Source organism: Pavona decussata, unplaced genomic scaffold (assembly GCF_977016875.1).
Source record: "Pavona decussata unplaced genomic scaffold, jaPavDecu1.1 SCAFFOLD_137, whole genome shotgun sequence".
In the NCBI taxonomy this organism is placed as follows: Eukaryota; Metazoa; Cnidaria; class Anthozoa; order Scleractinia; family Agariciidae; genus Pavona; species Pavona decussata.
Window position 1 is genome coordinate 28,464 of NW_028145550.1, and position 24,616 is coordinate 53,079.

Consider the following 24,616-nt stretch of genomic DNA (forward strand, 5'->3'; position numbering starts at 1 on the left):
GTGATCCGTCTCATGGATTAAAATATCACTTGTTTACGTTTAAAAGAACTCTGTTTGTTGCTGTACAAAGCCACAACGTTACACTAGCTTAATAATAACGGTAGTTTGGAAGTGTAGCATAATATGAAAGACAGGGTATTAATTTCACTGATTTCAAGTTATTTCCCTGGGAACTCGCTTGAACGGCTCAATATAAACTCGAACATTTCACCTGAAAGGAATCATTTGATAACCTAATGCTAATATGGGGAGCACTCAAGTTTGAAGCTAGTTATTTACGTGTATAAAAGCATGAAATGAACACAGAGACCTTGGCTCTTATCTAAAAGCTTCCGTGAAGTGTATTGATAAGTGCAAAGTAACGGGAGGAACATGAAGTACTGAAATGGCGAATTGTGTCAAAGTGCATTGCACACATCTCGACCTAGCGCGTCCGCTTTTCACGGGCCAAACTAAATATTTTAACATGATCAATAAGAACAATTGCCCGTTCAAAAAAGTGATTTCATTACCAGTGTATTTGTATACCCTTGATGATATGGTCGCCTGAAATATGGCAAAAATCACTCTATCTAAGGAATAGCAGACATTGTATTCTTTACCTGGGCAACTTTAAATGAAAGAATGTTCAGGTGGAGATAAAATATAGTTTAGAAGCAAGCACAAGGGATGTAAAAACGATTGTGAAAGTTTTAACTCGAGAAAACGCTGCCTTGTCTTGAACGAGAGTTTTAAAAATGTACAAATTTGCATAATTTCAATCGGGCCATCGGCTGCGTTTTGGCCGATTTCGAACTTTCCCAATTTTTGCCAAAATAAAAATTCGCTGGAACTTTTGAATATTATTTTTGAAAATAGTTCACCAAAAGGGTCTTTTGGGGCAAATAAAAAGAAATTCGAATTTTCACTTCTGTCGCCGGATTCTCGAAAGTTACTGACAACCGCTCTTAAGTTTAACTCAACTTCAACTCTTTCATCATCTTACTAATTTAAATCAATTGAAACACAGCATTTATCGCCGCCTTGCTCATTTGTTTTGTGGATCATAAGTTTATTTCTATGACATGAAGTCTCCGCATTAGAGATCTAGAGAAAGCTGAAGATATTGTGAATATGTTTGGGCAGAAAACTGAGTCCGTTTCCTCGGGCGTCCGCATATTTTGCAAGCTTTTTCAAAGTTCAAGGTTGCTCAGCAAAAGTCTTCTTTACAAAGGTTAAATGGCATGGGTAAATTAAAATAACCTCCTTTGAATCATCATTTTGTATCTTTCGATTATTTTAATAATGTTAGAGGCAAATTCTATAACTTCAGGTCAAGTTTCAGCAATAAACACAAACTTATAATTTTCACTGTTTTTGGCTAGGCGAAACAAACGCACTGATCATTTTTACAGTTGAATATAACCTACTTATCTCAACTGGAACGTTTTCACTAAGATTTGACCTCGTCCCGAGCCAAATGTCAGTTTGACCAGTACTTTGTATAATTAATAAGATGTAATTTTTCTGGCGCGGACAATTTCAGCTTTTCCGATCAGCGCAAGTATACGTAACTCTTCACTGCAATAATTTCAGCATAATTAATGGATTGAAAATAAATGAACACTTACCTATATCGAGAAAAGAAGATTAAAAATCCATTTAGCAAGAAAACCAACCCCATCCGGAGCCTGGCTGGAAATAAAAGTCTTTAATGCAACAAAATCACCAGCGCCATTTTCGAAACTGGACAAAATCCCGCGCTTCACAGGAAGTGACGTCACGATGGCCCGTATCATCCGGACAGCCGAGCCGACGAGTTGACCTTTCCCTCTTGGCAACAACCAATCAGCTGTAGGGCTGATAATGCATTAGCAGCCCGCTGTCAGTCTTTTGCGGCCCGCTGAGCGTGTGTTTTGAAGAGGCCGATTTTCTATTTGGCGCGTATATTGATAATAATAAGAATTGACATGCACAATAATAGTGCTTGTGCATCCCAGAGCCATTTTTGCATCTACCACTCAACTTTCGTAGATCTAGTAACACTATCAACATGTGACATTATTACAAGCTGCCATCTGCTCAGGGTAAACTGAACTTTGAGCTGGCATCTGCCGGCAATGTAATTGGTGGCTACTATCTGCTCACACCACATACATTTTAAGGGAGCTGGCATCTGCCACTCAACTGTCATACATCTAGTCACACCATCAATGTCACATTATTGCCAGCTGCCATCTTCACAGGTTCAACCACTGAGCTGGCATCTGCCAGCAATTAATTGGTGGCTGCCATCTGCCATATTTTCACCCTTCAATAACTTTTCTGCAGTCCAAGCATAGATCACATTATTATCATTATTTGTCGCACCGAAAAGGGTGCGATTATTTGAGGGAAGGCGATTAATTATTTCAAACATTTCTGACAGGAGGTCCTAGCTCTGCCATAAATATTTTGTAAAATAAACCGACCATGGGCTTTTTAAGTGTTTCAAATTTGTTTCGTTGATTAATCAATGTTCAATGTCAATATCTTCGGTGTCAGAGCCTGAAAGAGTGAAATACATGAACATTACCATAGAAAAAACTGTAAAGAAAAACGGTGCTTTTGTAACCATTCAGTTGTGACGAGTAAATGAAAGCTTGTTTAATTTGTTACCCAAGATGTCAATTTTTAACTTGGGAGGGAGGGTATAAAAGAAAGAGAAAATGGTGAAGTGGGGAGGGGGGGGGGGGATTATTCGAGGGGGCGATTATTTTAATAAAAATGGAGCGATTATTCAAGGGAGGCAATAAATCAAGGGACGGCTATTATTCGAGGAAATACGGTAATCAAAACTATTGAGACTCAATTTCCCATGTCTCAAAATACTACATGTGAGAATGGAGTTTTAACCCTTTAACCCCTAAGCTAAAACGACATTTTCTCCAGATCCAAGAATACAGATTCAATGTCCATGTATGATAAACCATCTTAAAGCTACTCATGAGTGTAGTTCATAACTGAGACAATTATGAATGAGAAAAGTTATGGCTTTGAGATAAATAGCCTTAAAAATCTAAAATTTAGAAGTTCAAAAATGTCCCAATCCTTGTCTATATTAAGTATAGCTCTAAACTATAGCTTATTTTGCAGTTCTTAACATCTTCGTTAATGTGAGAGATGTATCGAGACCCACAACTTCTAGGGGGAAAAAGTTGAAAAGTTAAGGGGATGGTCAACCATATCACATATTGGAGGGGATTAAGTTTTTATCCTTTTTAATGAGTAGTTCACAAGACCATACCCGTGTCAAAAATTCATAGAAATCAGTCAAATAATAATTGTTAATTAATTAATAATAATTATTAGCTATTAAGGATAAGTGTGGTGTCGTCCGCATATTGGCTGATTTTAATTTCATTTCCATTTATAGAAATTCCCTTAATATCTTGGTTCATCCTAATTCTTTCCGCTAATATTTCTACACAAAGTAGAAAGATGTAAGGGCAAAGGAGGCAGCCTTGCCTGACACCTCTTTCAAGTGCAAAGAAATTGCTTGCCCATGCACCCATTATTTAAAATATAACTTTCTATATTCTGATAGCAAGGCTTGATCCAATTTGTTATGGATGATCCGAAATTAAACGAGTCCAGTGTTTTCCAAATGAAAGACCATTCTACTGTATCAAAAGCTTTTTCAAAATCTAAAAACAGTTATAAGCCAGGAATATTGTGTGCCGCAGTGTGATTTATTATACCATCAATTAATCTATATTTTCGCCAATAAATCTGCCCTTATGAGAACCAGTCTGGTCATTATTGATAATATTTGGAGTAACATTTCTGAGACGGTTTGCGATGGCTTTTGCTGCTATTTTGTAGTCACAATTCAGAAGGGTTACCGGACGCCAGCTTTTGACATAGTAGGGTTCTGCATCTTTTTTGGGGAATTAGTTTTATCACCCCGCGTTTCTGACTCACTGATATCTATTGTCCTTTCTGGGAAGCGTAATTAAGCGAATTTAAAAGATAGTCAGCCAAGTCGTTCCAGAAAACCTTGTAAAATTCCGCTGGCAGCCCATCAGAGCCTGGCGTTTTATTGGGGCTCATATCTCTCATGGCTTGTAAACATTCTTCCTTAGCTAACAGGCCTTCGCATTTTTCTTTGTCCTCAGGATTTAGCACTTTTTGAGTGGCCTTAGGAAAAAAGATGTTTTTGATTTCGTTATGATCATCATGATCGATGTTAGAGCTGTAGATATTTTTCTAAAAGGATTCGCATCTAATCAAAATTTCTTTATCAGACGTGACAAATTCATCGTCATTGATCTTAATAAGTTGGTTGATTACGCCATTTCTATATGTCTTTTTTCGAGGTTTAAAAAATATTTTGGATTCTTTTCCCCCTCGTTGTACCATATGCATTTGGATCTTAAAATTGCGCCTTTTGTTTTGTGCTCTATTATTTGTTCCAGTTTTCTCTTCTTTTCCTCTAATTCTCTAGGTTAGGATGTTCCTAAAACCGGGAACGGGGAACGGGAGTCTGGGAACTAGTGCACAGCGGTGTTCCGCAAAACAATTCGATAAAAATTAATAATAATAATAATAATGCTAATAATAATTAATAATTAATTAATAATAATAATAATAATAATTATAATAATAATAATAATAATAATAATAATAATGATAATAATAATAATAATAATAAGTTTCTTTATATTGAGATGAAAGGTAAGCTTTTAACGCTAGGTCGCCGTTTGATTAGATGCTAGTCGAATTCGCTCTTTTTTTTAATGTCGTCTAGGCAAAGTCACGGAGCACAGTATTCCTGTTTCTGCAATGGTTGTCACGATTTGCTTGGACGATTTTTTTCCTTTCTGAGATCTGCCATCTTTTGGCAAAGTTTGTGTATGTAGGTGTTTGTGTAGCCTAACCTCATTATCATCAGTATTAGCAGATAAGTAGCGAGGCGGTAACAGATCGAGTCTGAACACCAATGAGGCAGTCTTAAAACACGCAAAATGTTTGCCGACGTGCAAGCCACTACACACGTTCGCGTAGGCCTCCCAATTTGAAATAAATCCAAGAAACTTTTGCCTATTTTCACGAATTTGGGACAAGAAGGGAATCAACCTATCACTCATTTTTGGCTATTTTCATGATTTTGAGACCAGAAAGGAATGAACGTATTTCTCCAATTTTAACTACTTTCCCGAATTTACGAGAAAAAATGAACTTATTTCTTGATTTTTCTCTATTCTCACGAAATTGAGACCAGATATGAATGAACTTATTGCTTGAGGTTTGGCTATTTTCACGAATTTTAAACCAGAAAGGAGTGAACTTATTGCTCGTTTTTTTTTAAGTTTTTTCACGAATTTCAGACGAGAAAGGAGTGATCCTTCTGTTCGGTTTTTGGCTAATTTGAGACCAGAAAGGAATGAACTTGTTGCTGAGGCTAGGCTTTTTCGCGAATTTGAGACCTGAAAAAAGTTCTAAAAAATAGCTCAATTTCTTGCTATTTTTACGAATTTGAGGTTAAAGAGGATTGAACTTGTTTCTTAAATCACCATTTTTAAGAATTTGGAACCAGAAAGGAAAGAAGTTATTTCTCGATTCTTACCTATTTTCGCGAAGTTTTGACCAGAAAGGAAGGAAGGCAAAAAAAATAACAACGGATTGAAGCAACAGAAAGCGCGGTAAGGTCCAGCCCGGTCTCTCTAATAAAGGAAATTCTAATGGCAACCACACATCGAGACGAGAATTTATTGGATTGCACTGCTACCAATTTGATTTCCTTCTGTGCGCGTTGAATTTTCGGTCAAAACAGGCCTGAAACAGTTTAAAATCTACCACTCAGGTTGTTTCTTGGAATGAAATTTATTTCCGCATAATGGAAAATTTTTTCTGGGAGTTTTGATTTTCTGTTAAGTAGGAATTGGGGTGTTGGAAGACTTCCATCGGCAGCTAATAAAGTACGGGACTACATTAACCCCAGCATTTTGAACTTGAAACATTTTTGTTTTTTCAAATGCGTTTTATTGTCATCTGCAATATACGGTACAATGTGTAATTGCAGTCACACTTTTGTAGCTCATATGAGACTGAAGCGGGCAGTTTGTCAATCATTTAGTGACATGAAGTTCAAGGATAGCCTGACCAGAACTAGACATGTAGCCCCTGAATGTAAGCCCTGAACCTAAGCTTCTTCCATGCCATCCATTATCTCCCCTGAACGGATTGCCATAATACAGGTCCTCATACATTCCGTGGTCGGCCCGTTTCTTTCCACTGTAAAGCTTCATATCCCACCAGTTGCTGTAGAGGTTGTAATCAAACGGAATGGAGAACATGACAGCCAATGTCTTGTCAAGGCCAGGAATGTAGTATGTCAGGACTCCCACGACACCTGTGGCGACCGGTCCACTGGTCTTGCGAGCGTCGTATAGCAAGGCTTCTCCTGATGAAAACAACAAATGAACAACGTTTATTTTCCTGCTTGAAAATATGTAAGGATGTTTACTTGCTGAAATGATCTGTCCCAAGATAACTGTGGTGAGAAACACTGAGCCAATTCAAGAACAGATATCCCACAGTATTTTTACGAGAATTAACATCAAACTCAGATCATGTTAAAAGGATAACGTTAGCCGGGTGTGGTGGCATTGCATGTCTGAAAACCTGGTCGTTCGGACATTACACCCCTCATGCCATTCACAATCGCAGCAGCTACATCTCTTTTCATTTTCCCACCCTCCATTCCGCCTGATCACCTTCCTTAGGCCGGGGGCCAACCAATCGTAAAGTCCATTGTGATCTTCACTAGATCACCATGCCCCTACAGCTCTTTACTGGGTTGCTAAATTTATTGTTACCTGAATCTACGGAATAGGGTAAGGACGAATCCGAAGTGCCTGAGGAGAAGTAGACGTTGAGTGCATTCCAGGTGTGTCCACTTTCGTTTTCAATACCGATGGCGACTTTACGGTTTATGTCACCGATGGCGTTCAAAATTGTGTTGAGCAAGTCGGCTCCAAGTTGAATACCAGCGATAATGCCTCCTGCCAATCCTGGAAGGGTGAAATAAAATAAGTTAGTATTTTATGGTGGAACCTTCGCACAGTTTCTTATCCACTAGACAATCCACTGAGGTGACGAGCGATCAGTTTGGAGAATTCAACAAATCAGCATCTATATAAAAACTAGTCCAATACGTTGTAAATTTTCGTAAAAGCCTTAGTTTCTGTCGACTCTGCCTACTCTCTTTACTCATATATCATTGAATTTGGTGAGATGTTTCAATTCTTCTTTACACAGTAATCTATGTTTGTTAACGCTGTAAAGAAATGCCAAACGCTTGAAAAAGCCTACCTCTTTGCTTGACGTTTTGCTCATCTTGGTCGTGCTGGACAAATTTCCTTTGACCCTGTATATATCAAAGAAGCATCTCAACACCATGGCAGTTTACCATTTGACAACAAAAACCGGAATTCTCGGTTGGAAGTTCAAATGGTTCAGGCCATTCCACTGGAACGTTTCCGGGAAAGATGGAAATGCTCAGATGTATTCCTCTTTTCCCATTCCAACCGAAATGACTGGAAAATTCCGTACCATTAGTCAAAATCATGCCCGGCCCAAGGGGGGGATTTACACTCTTCCCATCGTTCTTTGCGTTGCTTGAGAGTGAATGACTTCCAGTGACAGCTTTGAATATGTGTTTTTTAGTCGAAGTTCCACATGGATTTTTTCGCTTCACAAATGAGAAATGACAAGTAAACAGTTTGTACTATGTTGCTAAATTCTCAATAATGAGATTAATGTGTTTCTTTGAGCGAATACGATCTTATAAAAATAATTTTAGGAGCCTTATTTGTTTGTTGTCATCAGCGACTGTTTCACAATGAGTGGTAATAAGCATTTTGAATCGTTCATGCCGCACAAGCGGCGTGTTACTGTTAAGTAGATGTAGAACCGAAATGAAATAAACAAGCACAGTGGGAGCGATGCGCATTTTTTTTTTATAACAGGCGTTTCAATAAGCGCTGTCTTTTAAAATGCTAATGAGATAATCTAAGTTCAGAGAAATTTTTGGCGGCTTCCCGTTAACTTTCTCTGTCTAGATTAATGCGAGTGGACTGCACGTTTTCCTTCTGATGTTTTTCCAATAAATAAATATGCCAAAACAGTTTACGATTTCCTCTTATTGTCTTTACGAGTTCGATAAGATTGTCGTCACCTACGACGCCTTATGAGCATACTTTGGTGATGAAACACATTAAATATAACAGGAACACTGCTGGCAGACGAATAAAAGAAGATTCTTTGGGATGTTGGCTGTTTTTGCACTATAAAATATTCGCCGGCGGATCGCGGACTTTCGAGCCTCACGGCGTCCACTGTCAAATGAGGTGATCGCGGGTGGCCTCGCGTTGATAATATAGTTTGCCCGCAATGCACGATGGGAAGCGTGCAAAACCCCCCCTTGCTCGGCCCGGTCCATTTTCGCGCGCTTTTCAGTTGCAATTCAAGATGGTGACTACGGCATGGCGATGCACTCTTTGTGAAGCAATATTTTTCACAACTACTGAATCATGATTACAGAGGTAAGTAAATAATCAATTTTATCTATTCTTAATTTTGAGGGGCCAAACTCTTGGAGGTGTAGAATTGTAGCGGAATCGTGCTCAACAACTGTGCCGCCATTTTGTTTTATTGTTTTCGTGAGCCGCAGGGGACTCGGGCCAGCCAAACCGCTTAAACTGGAAAAACCGTACCATATAAAGCGTTCCATTCCAACCGGATTTTTTGTGCAAATGGTAAACGCGCATCTCCGGAAGAACTGTAATAGCATCTCAGAGTATTAACGCACGCTGTTTATTTTGTCAGGTTATACTTGCTTTTGCTACGCGAGTAACAAGGCCGTCTGGTGTTTATCACATTGAATCACCTGGAGTGAGCCGGAATATCGGCACATTTCCTAATTCGTAAAAAAATCATTTTCATAATTTCATTACAAACAAAATATGCAAGGAGGCTAACTGAAGTAGCTGCATAATATATCCTAACCTTTCCGTCTAAACGAATTTCATGATACTGCTGAGGATGATCTTGCTTGATTGGAGATTCCACTGTTGCAAAAGTCCCCGCTGCGAGTAAGACAATCGAGACGACAAGGCTAATCCGGCCCATTTTATTTCTGGAGGGTATAAGAACATTTAATTATTTTCATCAGTCTTTTCTCCTTTTTGTTGTCTCTTTGCTTTATTGGCAAAAAAAAAATTATAGCCATGCGCGAAACTCGCCAGCTTTTTGAAAAAAATTTTGGCTACACATAGTTGCGTTCGATTCTTTGAAATGTCTCACTTTTACACGCATGTTGCTCTTTTTGCTTGGTTTTTGACAGCGTAAAAACAGTGCGAACGGTGAAAGGGTGTCTCGTGCTCGGTACTTGGACGTCATCAGTTTAATTTAGATTCCAGCGAAGTGAGCGCAGAAATTTCAAGTAAAATTTGTCTGTGGCCTTAATGCTGTTGTATTTAACAAATAAAGAAGCCTCGACTGTGCTCTGTTCTGTTGTAAAGCAATTAGGAAGCGGTTAGAGCACGAAAAAAGTGTAGGGGGGAAAACGAGACGTAGTCGAGTGTTTCTCCCTACTTCTTGAGTAAAAACATGAATCACCAGGAATGGCTCTTCAGCGTTGAGAGTGCCGTTATAAACCAGTGTCACATTCAAAATCCAATCACAAAAATGGACTCCCTTTCGATAGAAAAGCATGGAATATATTGATTAGTTTGCCGGTTAAAAATTAACGTTGTCATTCCTATCAAGTTACCTTATTTTAGTACCGGAAGACAAAAGTGAATTGAATTTCTCACCCCTAATCTCGACTTATTTCATTGACTACCATTGGCGTGGTTTCTACAATATATTAGCTTGATTCCCTGCATCATTCCTCGCTTTCAAACGCCATCCAGCATATTCCCAGTTCCCATTCAACTCAGTCAGTGCTCAGTCACGTCCCTAAATAGCGTTCAACTTCACAGTCGGTTGTTTAGGCTTGGTCTGTGCCATTCGAACTAATTGATTACTTGGATAATAATAGTACTGTGTAAACACAATTGCCCCTACCCTATGTAAGCTATCTAGTTATATACGGTATGGTTTTTGAGCCGTTTTGGTCTGAAACAGGGTATCGATTTTAACCATTTTTGACTTAAAGTCTAAAAATGGGTGTGAATTGTAGATGTTAACTACAATAAACTAAATTTCGGCCTTAGTTCTCTTTTTAGCACTATCCTTATCAATTTCGGTCCTTTCTCGGCTCGTGTTATACCTAGTTTACCACGTTAGCAATGAAAGCGATGTCTGTTCGAGAAATAACATTTCTTTTTTGGAAAGCAAGGTACTAGAGGAAGTGTTCAAAATATACGATTCTGTAAGGAAAGAACTTCAATATGAGGAGTTTATTTAAGCTGAAAATGAATGTCACTGTGCATGGTCGCTCTTGAAAGTTACGTGAACTTGCCCGGTGTGGCAGCCTGAGATGGCTAAGAAGTCGAATCGCTCATCGTGCCTTGTGAAGTTTTGCTGTTTAGAAGTTGTTGCTGGTAATAGCAATCGTAACAGTAGATTATTACGCTGAGGAAGTCTCATAGAAAATACATGTTATACAAATTTGACAGCCAAAACACGGCAACCGGCCATACAAACTTTGATTTGAAACATTTATAGTCTGTAGCATATAGTTTTGTGTTCGTTTTCGTGTACATTTTTTGAATAAAGAATGTCTTTTAGAGAATTTTTTTGTGGTACTCAGAGGCAAAAATTACCTTTAAAAACGTTTACTGCGTATTTGTTGCATATTTTGTCGCCTTCTCTTAAGCTCCCTGGACGAGGTCGTCTAGCGAGGCAAGCAAAACGCTGTGGTTCTTCTTTCTTTTGCTTTTTCTCCCTCGGGCTCAGGGGGGAGGAGATAGGCAAACCCCGATCAAAATTTTGGGAAATTCTTCTCCCTTTCCTTAACAGTTGTACTTGAAATTACTTTGCGAGTCTTGCGAAAGCTTTTTACATTTTAAAAAAATGTTTTCAAATTGTGCCGGGAGACACAGAAAGCGTGACGTCGCAACCGTGTTTACATACTCTTATCTAAACACACCTATCGACCAATGAGAGCGCGCGTACTATCTCAAATATTTTATAAATGAGTGAAATGAAATATGACCTGTGATCCGACAAAAGAAGTGTGACATTTGGCAATTACCACTAACGGCGCCAACGCATCTTAAATCGAACCCAAAACCCGGTCTTTTAGCCCTCAAGTCTAGCTTTCTACAACAGAATTGGCTTAATCGGAGCAAGACAGCGTTTTAAATTGATTTTTCGTCTTCATTCTAGATTCATGCTGCAACGCCAATCACGCCATCGAACATCTGGAAATTAATTATGACACTTTCGAGCGGAAATCCCACGCAAAATGCCACTTCAGGAGTAATCGATCACTAGCCTAACATCGCTACAGTTATAAGGGCGAAAAATCCTTCTCAAACTCACGCTTTTCGAAGAGAAAATAATTGACAATTCTTGCTCGTGTTTCGCCATTTTACGTTAAGTCTCGGATGTTGAAAAAACAAAAGTTGGAACTGGAAGCATTTACAGCGGTTTTTTAACGAGAAAGATATACTAAGTCTTTGGCCGGGTCAAAAATTCCCGATAATTTCACGCTTCCCGACTACAAATCATCCCTAAGACCTACTTTCTACGGCCAAAGACTGTCACCTTCTCAAGCAAAGCTCACAATATGCAACCCTTAGTCTCTGCCCGAGTAACTGAAAATTACCCTTTAAGCTCAAAAGAGAACTACTGGTAGGAAGCATATTAGACGAGGTAGGACTAAGCTGCACGCGTAAGACTTCTTCCCTCACTAGACTTAATCCTCAGGAAAATTTTGCCTCAGGAAGCCAAACAAAACGCTAGGTCTAATGAATTTGTTCTGAGTTCAGAGCGCGCCGAATTCAAAGCGCAATCGTTGTGCGGTTTATAGGCATTTGAGAGAGAATGGGGCTCACTGTGCCATATACAGGCACGAGAGAGAGAGAGGGGGGGGGGGGGGGGGAGGGGAGGGGGAGAGGAATATTTTTTTCCACGAACGTCTACTAATGTCCCTTGTAATCTATGTACTTATTAATGTCAAATTCAATGGGAAACGCTAGAAAAAAAAAAAAAAAAGAAAAGAAAAAATTGAAAGTTAACAAAAAATGTAATTTCTGTAGCCACCTTCTGGAAAATCAGCTCAGAAAGTACAAGGGTATAGGCTCTTATTTCCCAGAAAGGGTTGATATTCTCCTTTGCATCATAAATCATTTCAGAATAATCTGTAGCAATCAAATGAACAAGAAACGGTGCTTTCAGGGGTTGAATTTTAAGGCAAGAAATCATGTCCTTAATAAGTGCCATAAAACAAAGGCTAACAGGTTCCTTAGATATCCTGAAATGACAGGTCAAGTTCATATTTCAAGGCCGTCTGTTAACATCAGTTACATTGCTTGACAAAAAAACTGTGATTTATACAAGCAGGGATATTACATATGTACCACATTTTCATTTTTTAAAAGCTCATTCGACTTATACCATTGTACTAATTATAAATGGACGAACGAACAAACGAAGGAATAAATGAACGAAGAAAGGAATGAATAAGTGAGTGAATGAGTGAATGAATGAATGAATGAATGAACGAACGAACGAACGAATGAATGAATGAACGAATGAACGAATGAACGAATGAATGAATGAATGAATGAATGAATGAATGAAGGAACGAACGAACGAACGAACGAACGAATGAATGAATGAATGAATGAATGAATGAATGAACGAAAGAACGAATGAACGAATGAATGAATGAATGAATGAATGAATGAATGAATGAATGAATGAATGAATGAATGAATGAATGAATGAATGAATGAATGAATGAATGAATGAGTGAGTGAGTGGTGAGTACTTCTTTATCCAAGTGGTTTTTAGCGCTTTATTGAAAGATAATATGTCAATCATTTTGAGGCCACCTGCTGGGTAATTGTTAATCATAATATCTCGCTTTATTTTATCTCCCTTTCCGTTCCAAAGAAACAAGTAAAAGAGCTTGTTAATCTCGCTAATTATTTTTTTGTTTGTGCACAAGGGTGCCAAGGCGTACACAATTTGAGAAGCTACTAGGCTTATCAGAACTGTGATCTTTCCACTTAATTAATCTACGGTATTTCCAGTTGCTTAGAATATTTCTAATTTTTTCCAGTTTTTCCTTATAGTTTAAAAGTACAGTGTTTTCAGGGTCTGTCGTAAACCATACGCCAAGAGATTTTACTTTGTTTGTTTGCCGTCTGAAATTTCTTTCTGGAAGAAGAATTTCTGTTTTTCCACTATTTGTTCCGATCCAAGTCACTTCTGTTTTCTTACTGTTGAGTTTGAGACCTGAGGCTTCTCCAAAAACGTCGAGTGTGTTAAGAGCAGCTGAGAGCGACGCCTGTGAACCATTTAATATTAAGGTTGTATCGTCTGACCTACGTTATCTACGAACGATAAGAAAGTCAAAATTCGAATTCTGGGAACTGAATCGAGGAAGAGTTTGATTGTCTGCAGTCATGAGGTCTTCAATATCTATCATATGTAGGTTTCTTGTGGGTACTTCTCTAACAACTAGAAAAACTAAATCTTCCAAAGAGGGAAATATCAAGACACCCACTGTACGATTTAATGTAATTTAACAGGTCAAAAAAGTAAAAAGGAGGAAAACACTGGCAAACGTTTGAAACATCAAAGTCTCTTTTTTGGTTAAATAAGAAGAATAAAAGAAAAAGCCCATTTTTTGAGCGAAACAGTTCTGTGCTAGTTGGCAGTATGCCTGAGATATCTTTAAACACGTTATCCGATCGTTATCAATCTATACCTTAGTCTATTTTTTAGCACCTGGATATTGGAGACTGACGAAAACAATGGTTAGAAACTGAACAAAACAAAAGAACAGATACATTTTTCCTACAGAAGAAAAATTTGGATCTAAATGATCAACAATCAAAATGTCTCGCCCTTCCGCTAGAGTGCCCGCTAAATTGCTAAGTACCTCGTTCTCTGTGAAAAAGATTAGCCTGAAAAAAACTAACAAAAATGCTAGTCAAACGAAAATCCTCTTAGCTACTTAGTAGCCTAGTGGTCCAGTAAATTTCGTTCACAAACTGACAAATATATGCCCAGATAAGTTTAAACTTTACCTCTGTAACATGCAATTGTTACAGAGTCTTAATTGGTCAATTGTGTGACGTAGTATAATGGGTGTCGCTTAATTAGATGTTGAGTACAATGTTTTGTAAACAATTAGTATTTCTAATTAAGTTACCTTTTACAACCTTTATAACGTATGTTTTAAACAATTTATGTACCCAAAACTTTATAAAGGCCCCTGCGTAAAAACTTTATCCAGTTCTTTTATTTAGTCATTACGGCTGAATGCAGTTAAATGTTCTTTGCCAGAAAATCTCTCTTTCTCGAAGGACTTCTTTCTTTTTATGATGGTAATGGTAACATTATTGTGAAAGTCGTGAGTTCGTGTGTTATGTAAAAAGTGTTCAGTGAGTTCGCAGCCACTCACTACCTTTTTAATATGGTTTCTGTGATTGTTTAACCGTAGGTTAAATGCTGTTTCACTTTTGCCAATGTATTGAAGTTTGCAAATGTTGCACTCGATTATGTAAATGATCCATGACGACTGGCAGTCCACTGCATAAAATATGGTAAAAGTCTTCTTGTTGTTGGGACTGGTGAAAGTTGTCGTCTGGTTGATCTTTTTGCACTAACTACACGTCGTTCTTTCACATGCTCTACATCCCTTTGGTATCAGATTGTGAGGTGTTTCACTTACAAATGTTGAACGCACAAGTCTGTCTCGTAGATTTTTTGGTCGTCGGTAGGCGACTAAAGGTAGTTTGTTGAATATGAGCGATAGCCTTTCTTTTGATTGGAGAAAGTTCCAATTTCGTTTAGCAATTTCTGCAATAAATGTGGTGTGGGGGTTGAACGTAGTGACCAGAGGAATTCGGTCTGTTGGTTCGCGTTCTTTGGTCGTTAAACATTCCTCTTGAGTCAATGTAAGCACTTTCTGCATACTCTGATAACTTCCTCTTCTCTTTGGCCTTGTTCTTCAGGCCGTTTTTTGCTTCCTGTGGGGTCTGACTTGTTTGGGTTCAGTTTCTGATGAATGTGTTTCTTTACTGCTTCTGCATATGTTTCACTTCCCCGATTAAGTGGTTGTGCCTCTTGTACCGGTTGTTTGTTCTTTCCGGCCGTTTCTAGCTTGTTTTCTTTTTGCTCCTTTAGCTGTTTTTCTTTTGTGTCGATAATTGATTGTATTTCTTGTTCTACTTGTTGCTTGTCCCTGTCCGTCAGTCCGTCCAGTCTCTATCTTCTCGAGTGACTCGAAAGTGTCGGTTATCACGGCAACGTTCTGTGCCACCTGCCTCTCGTAGTGTTCCACGAGACATTCCACGTGCTGCCGTGAGCAATTGCTTAAAATATCGTTCTATTTGGTTTGGAAGGTTTCGTCTTGTCGGCCTGTCGTTGATCGCAAGTCAATGGTTAATTCTTTCAGAATAATATCCTCCTCCATGCATGTCTTCAGGAATTCAATGTGTAGTTTCATCCTCATGTTTTTTTCTTTTAGAGAGTACACTTTCCATCCAAGCTCTGTTGGTTTTTCCGTCGTTTGAGGGTTCCTCGCTGGATTCGCTGTTCCAATGAAACTAGCGGATGGTGTGGCATCATCCTCGCTGCTTTGCTCGCGCTCGTATATATAAACGTGATAAAACGTGGTCACGATTTACAGCAACGAAAAATAATCCGGCCAAGGTGTATTTTACAATTGAACGCCCAAATCAAGAAAGAAATTTAGAAATAGGTAAAGCGGAGCGCTAGCTACCATGTGTTTCAGAAAAGAACTGTTTCGTCCTCGAAAACAGAGCGTTTTCAGAGAAAATTAATAGGAACCCTAAGGGCTCAGTTACTTAAATTGGTTTGCCGACATCGCCGTTAGTACGACAGTACTCACAGTTCGTGCCTTTTGCAAGAGGCATCAGGGTTTTGTATTCTTCACCAGTAAATCAGGAAGAGGACATTTATTTTCGAGAAAACAGGGTACTACGATTTTTCGTAGATCTCCATTATCCTTTAAATTATATCAAGGAAATTAAAGGAATTTCTATTTGGAAACTTTCATTGGCGTTAATAAAAGGCAAGTCATCGTTATTTTGTTCATACCAAAGTTAATCTCACCTCTGAGAAGTTTTGAACCGCAAATAGACAATCTTGGCTTTCTTGATTCCAATGAGGTTCCTCTGCTATCGCTGCAAGAAGATAGTACAAAGCAAACACCCTCTATGTTTTATGCCCTTCTGGTATCCATGGTACCTCCTTTTAGATAGCAAAAATTTTAATTGCAGTAATTAAAGTTCTGCTAGAAAATGCTTTCACCATAAGAAAGTTTCACCAGATCTTTCTGGACCCAGTTAAATTGATGGCGGGTATAGAAGGCGAATAAATTATCTCTGCGGGTTCACTTCCAATGTGCACTTTCCTGCACTCTCCTATGCTCTTCTAAGCTCGATAACATCATTTTACTTGATGATAGATAATTTATTTACATTACAGTAAAACAAAGGTCTGTTAAGAAACACCTGTACATTATTGTTACTGTAAGTAAGCATATTTATTTCTCTTCTCTGACATCGATTCGATGCCAACAGCCAAGTTTGTTTGCCAGAGTAGACTGCGAGAAGTCTCTTTGTTTTCCTAAGTTCCGTAGAACGAGCGCGATTAATGTAGCGAGCGGCCAAGCCGCGAGAAACGCGGGCGCGCAGAAGCAGAACACAACCAGGAGCCCTGACACAACCTCTTTCTGTCATATAAGTTTGACCATTGTACATGGCCGCTTTATATTGAAAAGTACAAACGTGAGCTAATAACTGACAGACGATGAGGTAGCAATAAGGCATTAAAAGCTCTAGCAAAGGTGACGACCAGAAAAACGGCAAACTACAAAAATATGCACAATAATAATTACATGGGAGGAGGATGGGGTGAGTGTCACGTGATACTCATACGATGGTAATCTATTGTTGTAAAGATCTAAGGTTCAAACGAGGAAACGAGCTATTGTCTCACAATCAACTCACCCCTACCCCCCTATCGTAAGCTATTGGAAAATAAAATTGAAAGCTTTTATTTGATTACAAATAAAATTCACTTTTCCGTGGAAAGTTGCTGTGATCAGACAATTTTGCAGCGTTCTCGCACATTCGTCTACTCTGCTAGTAGGCAAAGACGTGATGTACTTTGAAAAATGACATATCACGAGAAACGCACGTTTTCTTTTTAATGCAAACTAAAGCGCATTAAACGGTTAAAAACATGGTAAACTAGCCTTTTTTTTTTTTAAACTGAACTTTCCTTACCTTTCTAATGTATGAATGAATGTATTCATGGTATTATCAGTCTATTCAAATTAGACATTCGTGCAGTCTTGCTATGGACAGAACTTTCTTTTATGCTAACTATAATAAAAAATCGGTCATCGCAGGAAAAAATTCTGTGAATCTTGAAATAACCTATATGGAAAATTATCTACATTCTATGAGCAATTATTATCCCCGTTTTCCAGATATTTCGGCTTTAATCACGCCGATGCCAATGTGTTCATCATTATACACCGTGTATGAATTAAGACAATGTGCAGCGGCTTTGTTTGAGTGTTCGGTGTCTGCAAGTCGGTGCTTTTCTCGTTGAACATGATGTGATAAGCTAGGGAAGCTAGTTGAGAAGAATTTGCGATATGGAAGATAAAATTGACAGCTTTTGTTTGATTACAAATAAACTTCATTTTTCCGTCGAAAGTTGCTGTGATCAGACAATTTTGCCGCGTTCTCGCACATTCGTCTACTCTGCTAGTAGGCAAAGACGTGATGTACTTTGAAAAATGACATATTACGAGAAACGCACGTTTTCTTTTTAATGCAAACTAAAGCGCATTAAACGGTTAAAAACATGGTAAACTAGCCTCTTTTTTTGAAACTGAACTTTCCTTACCTTTCTAATGAATGAATGAATGTATTCATGGTATTATCAATCATTCAAATTAGACATTCGTGCAGTCTTGCTATGGAGAGAACTTTCTTTTATGCTAACTATAATAAAAAATCGGTCATCGCAGGAAAAAATTCTGTGAATCTTGAAATAACCTATATGGAAAATTATCTACATTCTATGAGCGATTATTATCCCCGTTTTCCAGATATTTCGGCTTTAATCACGCCGATGCCAATGTGTTCTCATGAATGCATTATACACCGTGAATGAATTGAGACAATGTGCAGCGGCTTTGTTGGAGTGTTCGGTGTCTGCAAGTCGGTGCTTTTCTCGTTGAACATGATGTGATAAGCTAGGGAAGCTAGTTGAGAAGAATTAGCGATATGGAAGATAAAATTGACAGCTTTTGTTTGATTACAAATAAACTTCATTTTTCCGTCGAAAGTTGCTGTGATCAGACAATTTTGCCGCGTTCTCGCACATTCGTCTACTCTGCTAGTAGGCAAAGACGTGATGTACTTTGAAAAATGACATATCACGAGAAACGCACGTTTTGGAGTCACTTAAATAAAATAAAATAAAATAAAATAAATAAAATAATTTCACAATCAACTCACCCATATCCCCCTCTCATAGGCTATATGGAAGATAAAATAGAAAGCTTTTATTCGATTACAAATAAAGTTCATTTTTCTGTGGAAACTTGCTGTGATCAAACAATTTTGCCCCGTTCTCGTACATTCGTCTGCTAGTAGGCAACGAAGTGATGTACTTTGAAAAATAACATATCACGAGAAACACGTTTTGGATTTAAAACTAAAGCCCATTTAAGTATAAAAGAATGGTAATCTAGCTTTATTTTTGTTTCACTGAACTTTCCTTGGCTTTGTTACCATTGAATTCAAAGGTTCATTTATGAATGTACCGGTGAAACCCGGTTTTATACGGACGCCAAGGGGATATGCCAAGGAGCTTGTATTATCCGGGTTCCCGTATTACCGACTCTTAGAAAAAAACGTGACTTACATATGTTTTATCGATACAAAAACTAAGGCAGACATTTTACCGCACAAAAGCGTTGTTTAATTCCTTTACTGTAACTGTAACAAGTTCAAACTCAAGAAACGTTAATCTCATTTATCATAGTCTCGGGCTAAAACTACGACAACGGAATCGAAGTTCTGTAAGCATCAGCCTCTGTGCGGAGGCTGATGCTGATAGCGGCAAGCAAAGGACGTGAACTGAGGAAGAAGGCTACAAGCAATGACTGCAGCAAAAGGCCAAGGAAGTGAAACTTTTGTGTAGGAATAGTAAGCAGAAAACTTTAACAAAGGACTACAGTACAAGTGTCAAACCCCGGCTGGAAGAAAGGCTGATCAAACAAGTTATCATTATTTGAAAAGGGTACGATGTCTACATTTAGCACGTGATTGTGACAATGGCCGCCGCCGTGAGGGGACAGAGGCGGCGTCTTCTGTAAGTACCCCATACAAAACCTTAGAAAAATTTTCTAAGGTTTTTATACGGATTATCTGGGAGCGCTGTCCTGCGGTAAAGGCGAGGCGTCATAATCTGTTTCTCTGTCACAGAAATGTCACAGAAATGTCCTTGTACTGAAAGTAAACCAGAGATGCACCGATATAAGACCCGACTTATTCCGGGCTTATACATGTCATCAATTTGTAATAAACGCGTCTCAGTTTTCCTCCAACACAATAAGGTCTTTATTATGACTCGGTTAATTTTGGTCAGCTCAGTTGCCGATACTTAATTCAGATGGCGGACTTTGTCGACCCAAATGAGCTAGAAAAGCCGAAGCGTAAGATATATACACGCAAAAAACTATCCTGAAGAAAAACGGAAGCAGAACAAAGAATGGAGTAAAAGAAGACGCGAGAGAGAAAGGGCAAATTCGGTGGCCACCGCTACATGTACAGTGCAATTAAGAGAAGCAAACGATGGCGCACCAAGCAATCTCGGAGGTTTAAATAGAAAAAAATCGGATTCTTCAAAGCAATGTTTCACTTCAAGCAATGCCGAGAAAACTCGTTAACGTTTTTCAGCGCCCGTTGCTACGAACGTGGAGACGCAAAGTACGCGAACGAAAGCTTATTCAAGAGGGGCTTTGATGCTTCAAAAGGCGCGAGGAGCCGACGCACTTCCTTTGGTCACGCAACCTCAAAGAGGACGATCGGATCATAAACAATTTAGTCGCAGCGTGAAGCCAATTGCAACGAAAGAATCAAAATGCGTTCTCAAAGAACTAAGCCCAGGCCATCTTGAGTACATTTCTGAACATGCCGTTGGCAGTGGAAGCTATGGACAATGTTTTCGCGCTCGCTATAGGGGCATCGAAGTGATAGTCAAGCAAACGACGCACCAAAAAACCGCAGTGGACCAAGAAAGGGCGAGGAAAAATTTAGTCCACGAAGCAAAAGTTATAATTGCATTGGGTGACCAGCCAAATCTGCCAATGATTTTAGGAGTGGTTACAAAAAGCTTACCATTATGTCTGGTAACGCAATTTGACGGTGTGAAGGAAGAAAGTGTCACTCTTCATCAAGCGGCTAACACAAAAATGCTTACTCCAGCACACTGCATTGACATATTTCTTAAAATATGTCTTGCTTTAGGACATGTTCACTTAAAAGATTACCTCCATAATGACATAAAAGCGAACAATGTGGTTCTCGAACGAACATCAGTCTCGGAGAAATACAAGCCGGTTCTTATTGATTTTGGAAAGAGCACCCAGGCATCAGCGTCACAGCGATGTTACAGAAAACAAAATGCTCCTGAATGCCGTGGAAAGAGCTATTTGGCCCCGGAGGTTTTAAATGAACGACTGTACAGCGCCGCCAGTGATATTTATTCCTTAGGACGAATGCTTAAGGCTGTATCTTCCATGGTGGGTTTTTATCAGAGGGTCCGAGCACTGGTCAAGGAAGCGACCGAAGAAAACCCGGCACTGAGACCTAGTCTCGATCATTTCATGCAAAAGACTGCCGCGGTTAAATTCTAGATATGATCATTTCTCACTAATTTTCTTCCTATTCGCTAAGTGAATGAACGCCGTATTAGGCAAAAAGTTTTAGAGTTTTAACAAAAGTGAGAAATGGCATTGGACGCCAAAAAGTGCCGACTTATGCCACGGTGCTTCATATCTACCAACTGCTCGTATGGTTAAACCGTAGATGACTAGAACGAAAAGTAGCCATGCCGTTTGTAGTTTCCTGTCGCTTATGTAGAAAGAAGTTCAAGACTGGTGCTTCGCTAAGAAAGCACTTTGATTTGAGGCATCAGGAAAGCAGCATTGAAAAAGCAAAGTTTGAAGACGAAATTGGTGTCCCTTATGTTGAGCCTAAATCAGCCGCGCTTGGCGATGAAGATAAAGAAGACTACCTGCAATGGCTAGGCGTTCTGGTGGAACGATTGAATGCGTCATTGGTACCTGATCATCCAGGTAAATGCTCTATCCCGGAATATTTTACAACTCTGTAGCTGATGCTAACACTGCTTTTCATTTCTCGACAGCAAAATGGTGCCATATCGACTGCCATCAAGTACCGGAGAAGTACTTTGCCCACATGTTGAATCGCCTGGGCAGTCCGATGCTGGACAGTGTGCGCGACGTAAGCCACCGCCGTCAGCCGATTTTTAAGAGGAATGCGAGGCGTTTGTCGTACAAAATATTTGACGAGCAAACCTTCAAAGGATTGCTAGAGGAGCAGGATAGTTTGCAATTCAAGTCCGAGGTATTGTTCAGAAACCACGACGAAGTTCCCGACGTGTCAGATATGGAAGCAGAGAAGGCGTTGGCAATTGCTAAGGCAAGAGCAAGAAAACCGGCAGCGAGACCGACGAGTCGGTCGGTTTTCAATATTAACATGGGCGAAGGACGGTGCACAAGGGAAGTGGAACTTATTTGGTGGCCGAGTCTATACTCGTATTCACGGTACGGCAAACTTACCATACGATTTTTCATTCAAAAAACTTCATTATAGTATACGATCGCTGACAATCTAGCCGAGACTGTATTGAAAATTGTACTGACGCGCGCACAAGACATATTTGGTATTGTAATGGTTCTGTTTTCTCGATTTACAGAGATTTTTTGTTTGCTCATTCTTATCTTGTTCCTGGATATTTTAAGAATAGAACGAACAGTAAACAGTCAATTTTTCCTAAGTAACCTTATGAACCCACCCTCGCAACAAGTCAACAAATTAGACAAATGCTAGTCGATTTAAAAACGTTTCACATATTATTTGCAAATTTTATGATTGCAGCAATTACTTTAACGATAACTTCTCCATGGGCGAGTTTATTTTTGGTGGTGGGAAAATTGACCGGCGGACTACTGCATGACGCGTAGCTCTCTAGTTCACAGGCTACGCGAAGCGCGCGCAATATAAATTTCAGTGCAAGAAGATCGTTAGCCTGCGTAGCTGGCGGTAGTGTTCGCGAGCTGTGAGCTAAGAAGAAAATGAACTGAGAGGAGATGGGAAGGAGGCGCTAATATTTGTGCCCGCGCACTAAAACAACCGGCTACACAGGCTAATCATTTGTCAATGTTGAAGCATTCCAACACATGTACCTGATATACCTGAGGTCTACCAGAGTGGCCCTGCATTCTTTAATAGCTCCGCGATTTTGTAATTTGTTACCATTTATTAAACTCGTTCCTATTTTTAGATTTAAGAAAAAGTCGTTTTTCCCGATACAAATTCTTAAACAATAAAATTCCGAATATAAGTTCAAAGGACCTTTTCAGGGTTTATTTTCTGCAAGGGCTTATCATTGAAGGGAATTTTGCGTTTCAAAATTAGTTTGACTTCACAATAAAAACGGCTTGAAACAGCAAGCAAACAACTTAAAACTATCGGAAGGAGGTTGCGTCCTAGATTTGAGGGGGGAGTGGTGGGGCTTATTTTCGGAATTTTACGGTATTAGGACTATTGCGCACCTGTGTCCCAAATGTTACCGACAATAGACCTTATGCATATTTTCGTCAGACTTCATGTAGCTAACCAAGCAATTCCCAAAGCAGCAAAGTTGAAAAAAATACCCAAAAGGTTTGCAACGAATTTTGTACAAACGAGGTATGGAGGTGAAGTTTGAACTAGTGCTGTAATATGCATAAGGCCTAATATTGAGCAACCATTCTTGTTACAGTCTCACAATTGCGATATGCAGTTGTTGATGCTGAGCTACTAATCGTACAGCCAACACATTTAACAGTTCCAAAAACGTTTTGTTATGTCTATGCACATTTATTTCTGAATGATGGCAACTTTGAACCTTGTTGCTGCAATACAAGTTACTTGAATTCTGAGAGAATACTTACGATATACTATAGCCAATCTATGGACTCTCGCATTTCATAACAAATATTGTCAAGCAATGAAACTCATTAAAATTAAATAACTAGGAGATAATATGCTGTCTGACAAGTGAACTGGTGACAAGATTGAGCAAAATTGGTAATTAAATGAACATTTCTTATACGTTCACTTTTCAAACATCACCTTACAACTGTGACCTGATGGATGCGTTGAACTTTCAATGATTTCATATATGTCAATCAACAATGAGTAATTTATTGATACAGGAAATCGATAAAGGACAATTTGGTGCCTTTTAAATCACTGATATTCATTGACAATTACCCCTTTGTAACAATCTTTTTTTCTTTATCTGACCAACAGTCAAGCCATAATAAATTAATAAAGCTGGATTGATTTCAAATAATACAACATCTTTCTCATTCTTTAAATTGGTCAATATGTTGTTTGCCTCCTTCCTTAATCTCTACATCATTAGGTCTGATGACCTATCTCTAAAAGAAGGTGAGCTATCCTTCTTCGCAATGGAAGTGCCGCTGATTGATCATACCAATTGAGGATTTTGTTGTCAGACAACAGGTCTTTCACAGGAAACTGCAAAAAAAATATAGAATAATCATTGGTGAATCCAGTTTCATATTCACCATTCATATTCAAATGGTTGAACTGGAACTAGCTTGAAACCAAGGCTCATGTGGGGTAACTTTACAAATGCAAATAATTATTTTTAAAGATTCCCCCACATGAGCCTCCATTGCAGGCTACTTCCAGTTGAATACCAAACTCTATTCACAGGTAAAATTGCAAAAGAAAAACAACAGATAGAGGGTACATTTGAGAAAAGACTGCATTTGCTGGTTTTGGTAGAAATGATAAGGAGCAGACATTGTTAAGGAATAATTGCAGTGCTCACTTAATTACGAGGTGTATGGGTGGGGAAAAGTTTGTGATCTTAAGCCACATGTACATGCATATGTAAATAGGTAATAACAGTTTGAAACTATTGACAACTGATGCTCAAATGTAATGACATGTTAAAAATAAAATTGTTCTTATTAAATACTCTGAACAGCAATGAATTGCATGTAATTTCTGTGAAGACTCACCTTTTGATGCAAAAGGCTTCAATAAACAGCAAAACAAAGATTCCACAATCATATCCATTTTCTTGCTGT

The 24,616-nt window shown here is 38.8% G+C and overlaps 3 protein-coding genes and 1 pseudogene across 3 annotated transcripts; 2 read left to right on the top strand and 2 right to left on the bottom strand.

Moving 5' to 3' along the window:
* Nucleotides 1–5,980: 5,980 nt before the first annotated feature.
* LOC146467115 (DELTA-actitoxin-Oor1b-like) lies at nucleotides 5,981–16,443 on the bottom strand. The gene is made up of 5 exons (XM_085126252.1): nucleotides 16,288–16,443; nucleotides 9,031–9,160; nucleotides 7,336–7,390; nucleotides 6,840–7,034; nucleotides 5,981–6,424 (listed from the first exon to the last, which is right to left on the bottom strand). The coding sequence occupies exons 2-5, from the start codon at nucleotides 9,151–9,153 to the stop codon at nucleotides 6,090–6,092; spliced, it is 708 nt and encodes a 235-aa protein (XP_084982378.1). The 5' UTR covers nucleotides 9,154–9,160; nucleotides 16,288–16,443; the 3' UTR covers nucleotides 5,981–6,089.
* LOC146467116 (uncharacterized) lies at nucleotides 10,007–16,281 on the bottom strand (annotated as a pseudogene).
* A 2,342-nt stretch (nucleotides 16,444–18,785) lies between the features above and the next one.
* Nucleotides 18,786–23,905, top strand: LOC146467117 (uncharacterized). The gene has a single exon (XM_085126016.1). It carries the CDS (start codon nucleotides 20,225–20,227, stop codon nucleotides 21,116–21,118), a length of 894 nt encoding a protein of 297 aa, XP_084982142.1. The 5' UTR covers nucleotides 18,786–20,224; the 3' UTR covers nucleotides 21,119–23,905.
* On the top strand, nucleotides 21,313–23,934 carry LOC146467118 (uncharacterized). The gene is made up of 2 exons (XM_085126019.1): nucleotides 21,313–21,559; nucleotides 21,631–23,934. The coding sequence occupies exons 1-2, from the start codon at nucleotides 21,313–21,315 to the stop codon at nucleotides 22,098–22,100; spliced, it is 717 nt and encodes a 238-aa protein (XP_084982145.1). The 3' UTR covers nucleotides 22,101–23,934.
* Nucleotides 23,935–24,616: the final 682 nt, after the last annotated feature.

Coding starts and splice junctions, on each gene's coding strand:
- LOC146467115 (XM_085126252.1), bottom strand. CDS start 9,153: ATGGGCCGGATTAGCCTTGTCGTCTCGATTGTCTTACTCGCAGCGGGG. Junction 7,391..9,030: donor AAATTCGTTTAGACGGAAAG/GTTAGGATATAT, acceptor TGATATATACAG/GGTCAAAGGAAATTTGTCCA. Junction 7,035..7,335: donor GCAAAACGTCAAGCAAAGAG/GTAGGCTTTTTC, acceptor TCACCCTTCCAG/GATTGGCAGGAGGCATTATC.
- LOC146467117 (XM_085126016.1), top strand. CDS start 20,225: ATGCTTCAAAAGGCGCGAGGAGCCGACGCACTTCCTTTGGTCACGCAA.
- LOC146467118 (XM_085126019.1), top strand. CDS start 21,313: ATGCCGTTTGTAGTTTCCTGTCGCTTATGTAGAAAGAAGTTCAAGACT. Junction 21,560..21,630: donor ATTGGTACCTGATCATCCAG/GTAAATGCTCTA, acceptor ATTTCTCGACAG/CAAAATGGTGCCATATCGAC.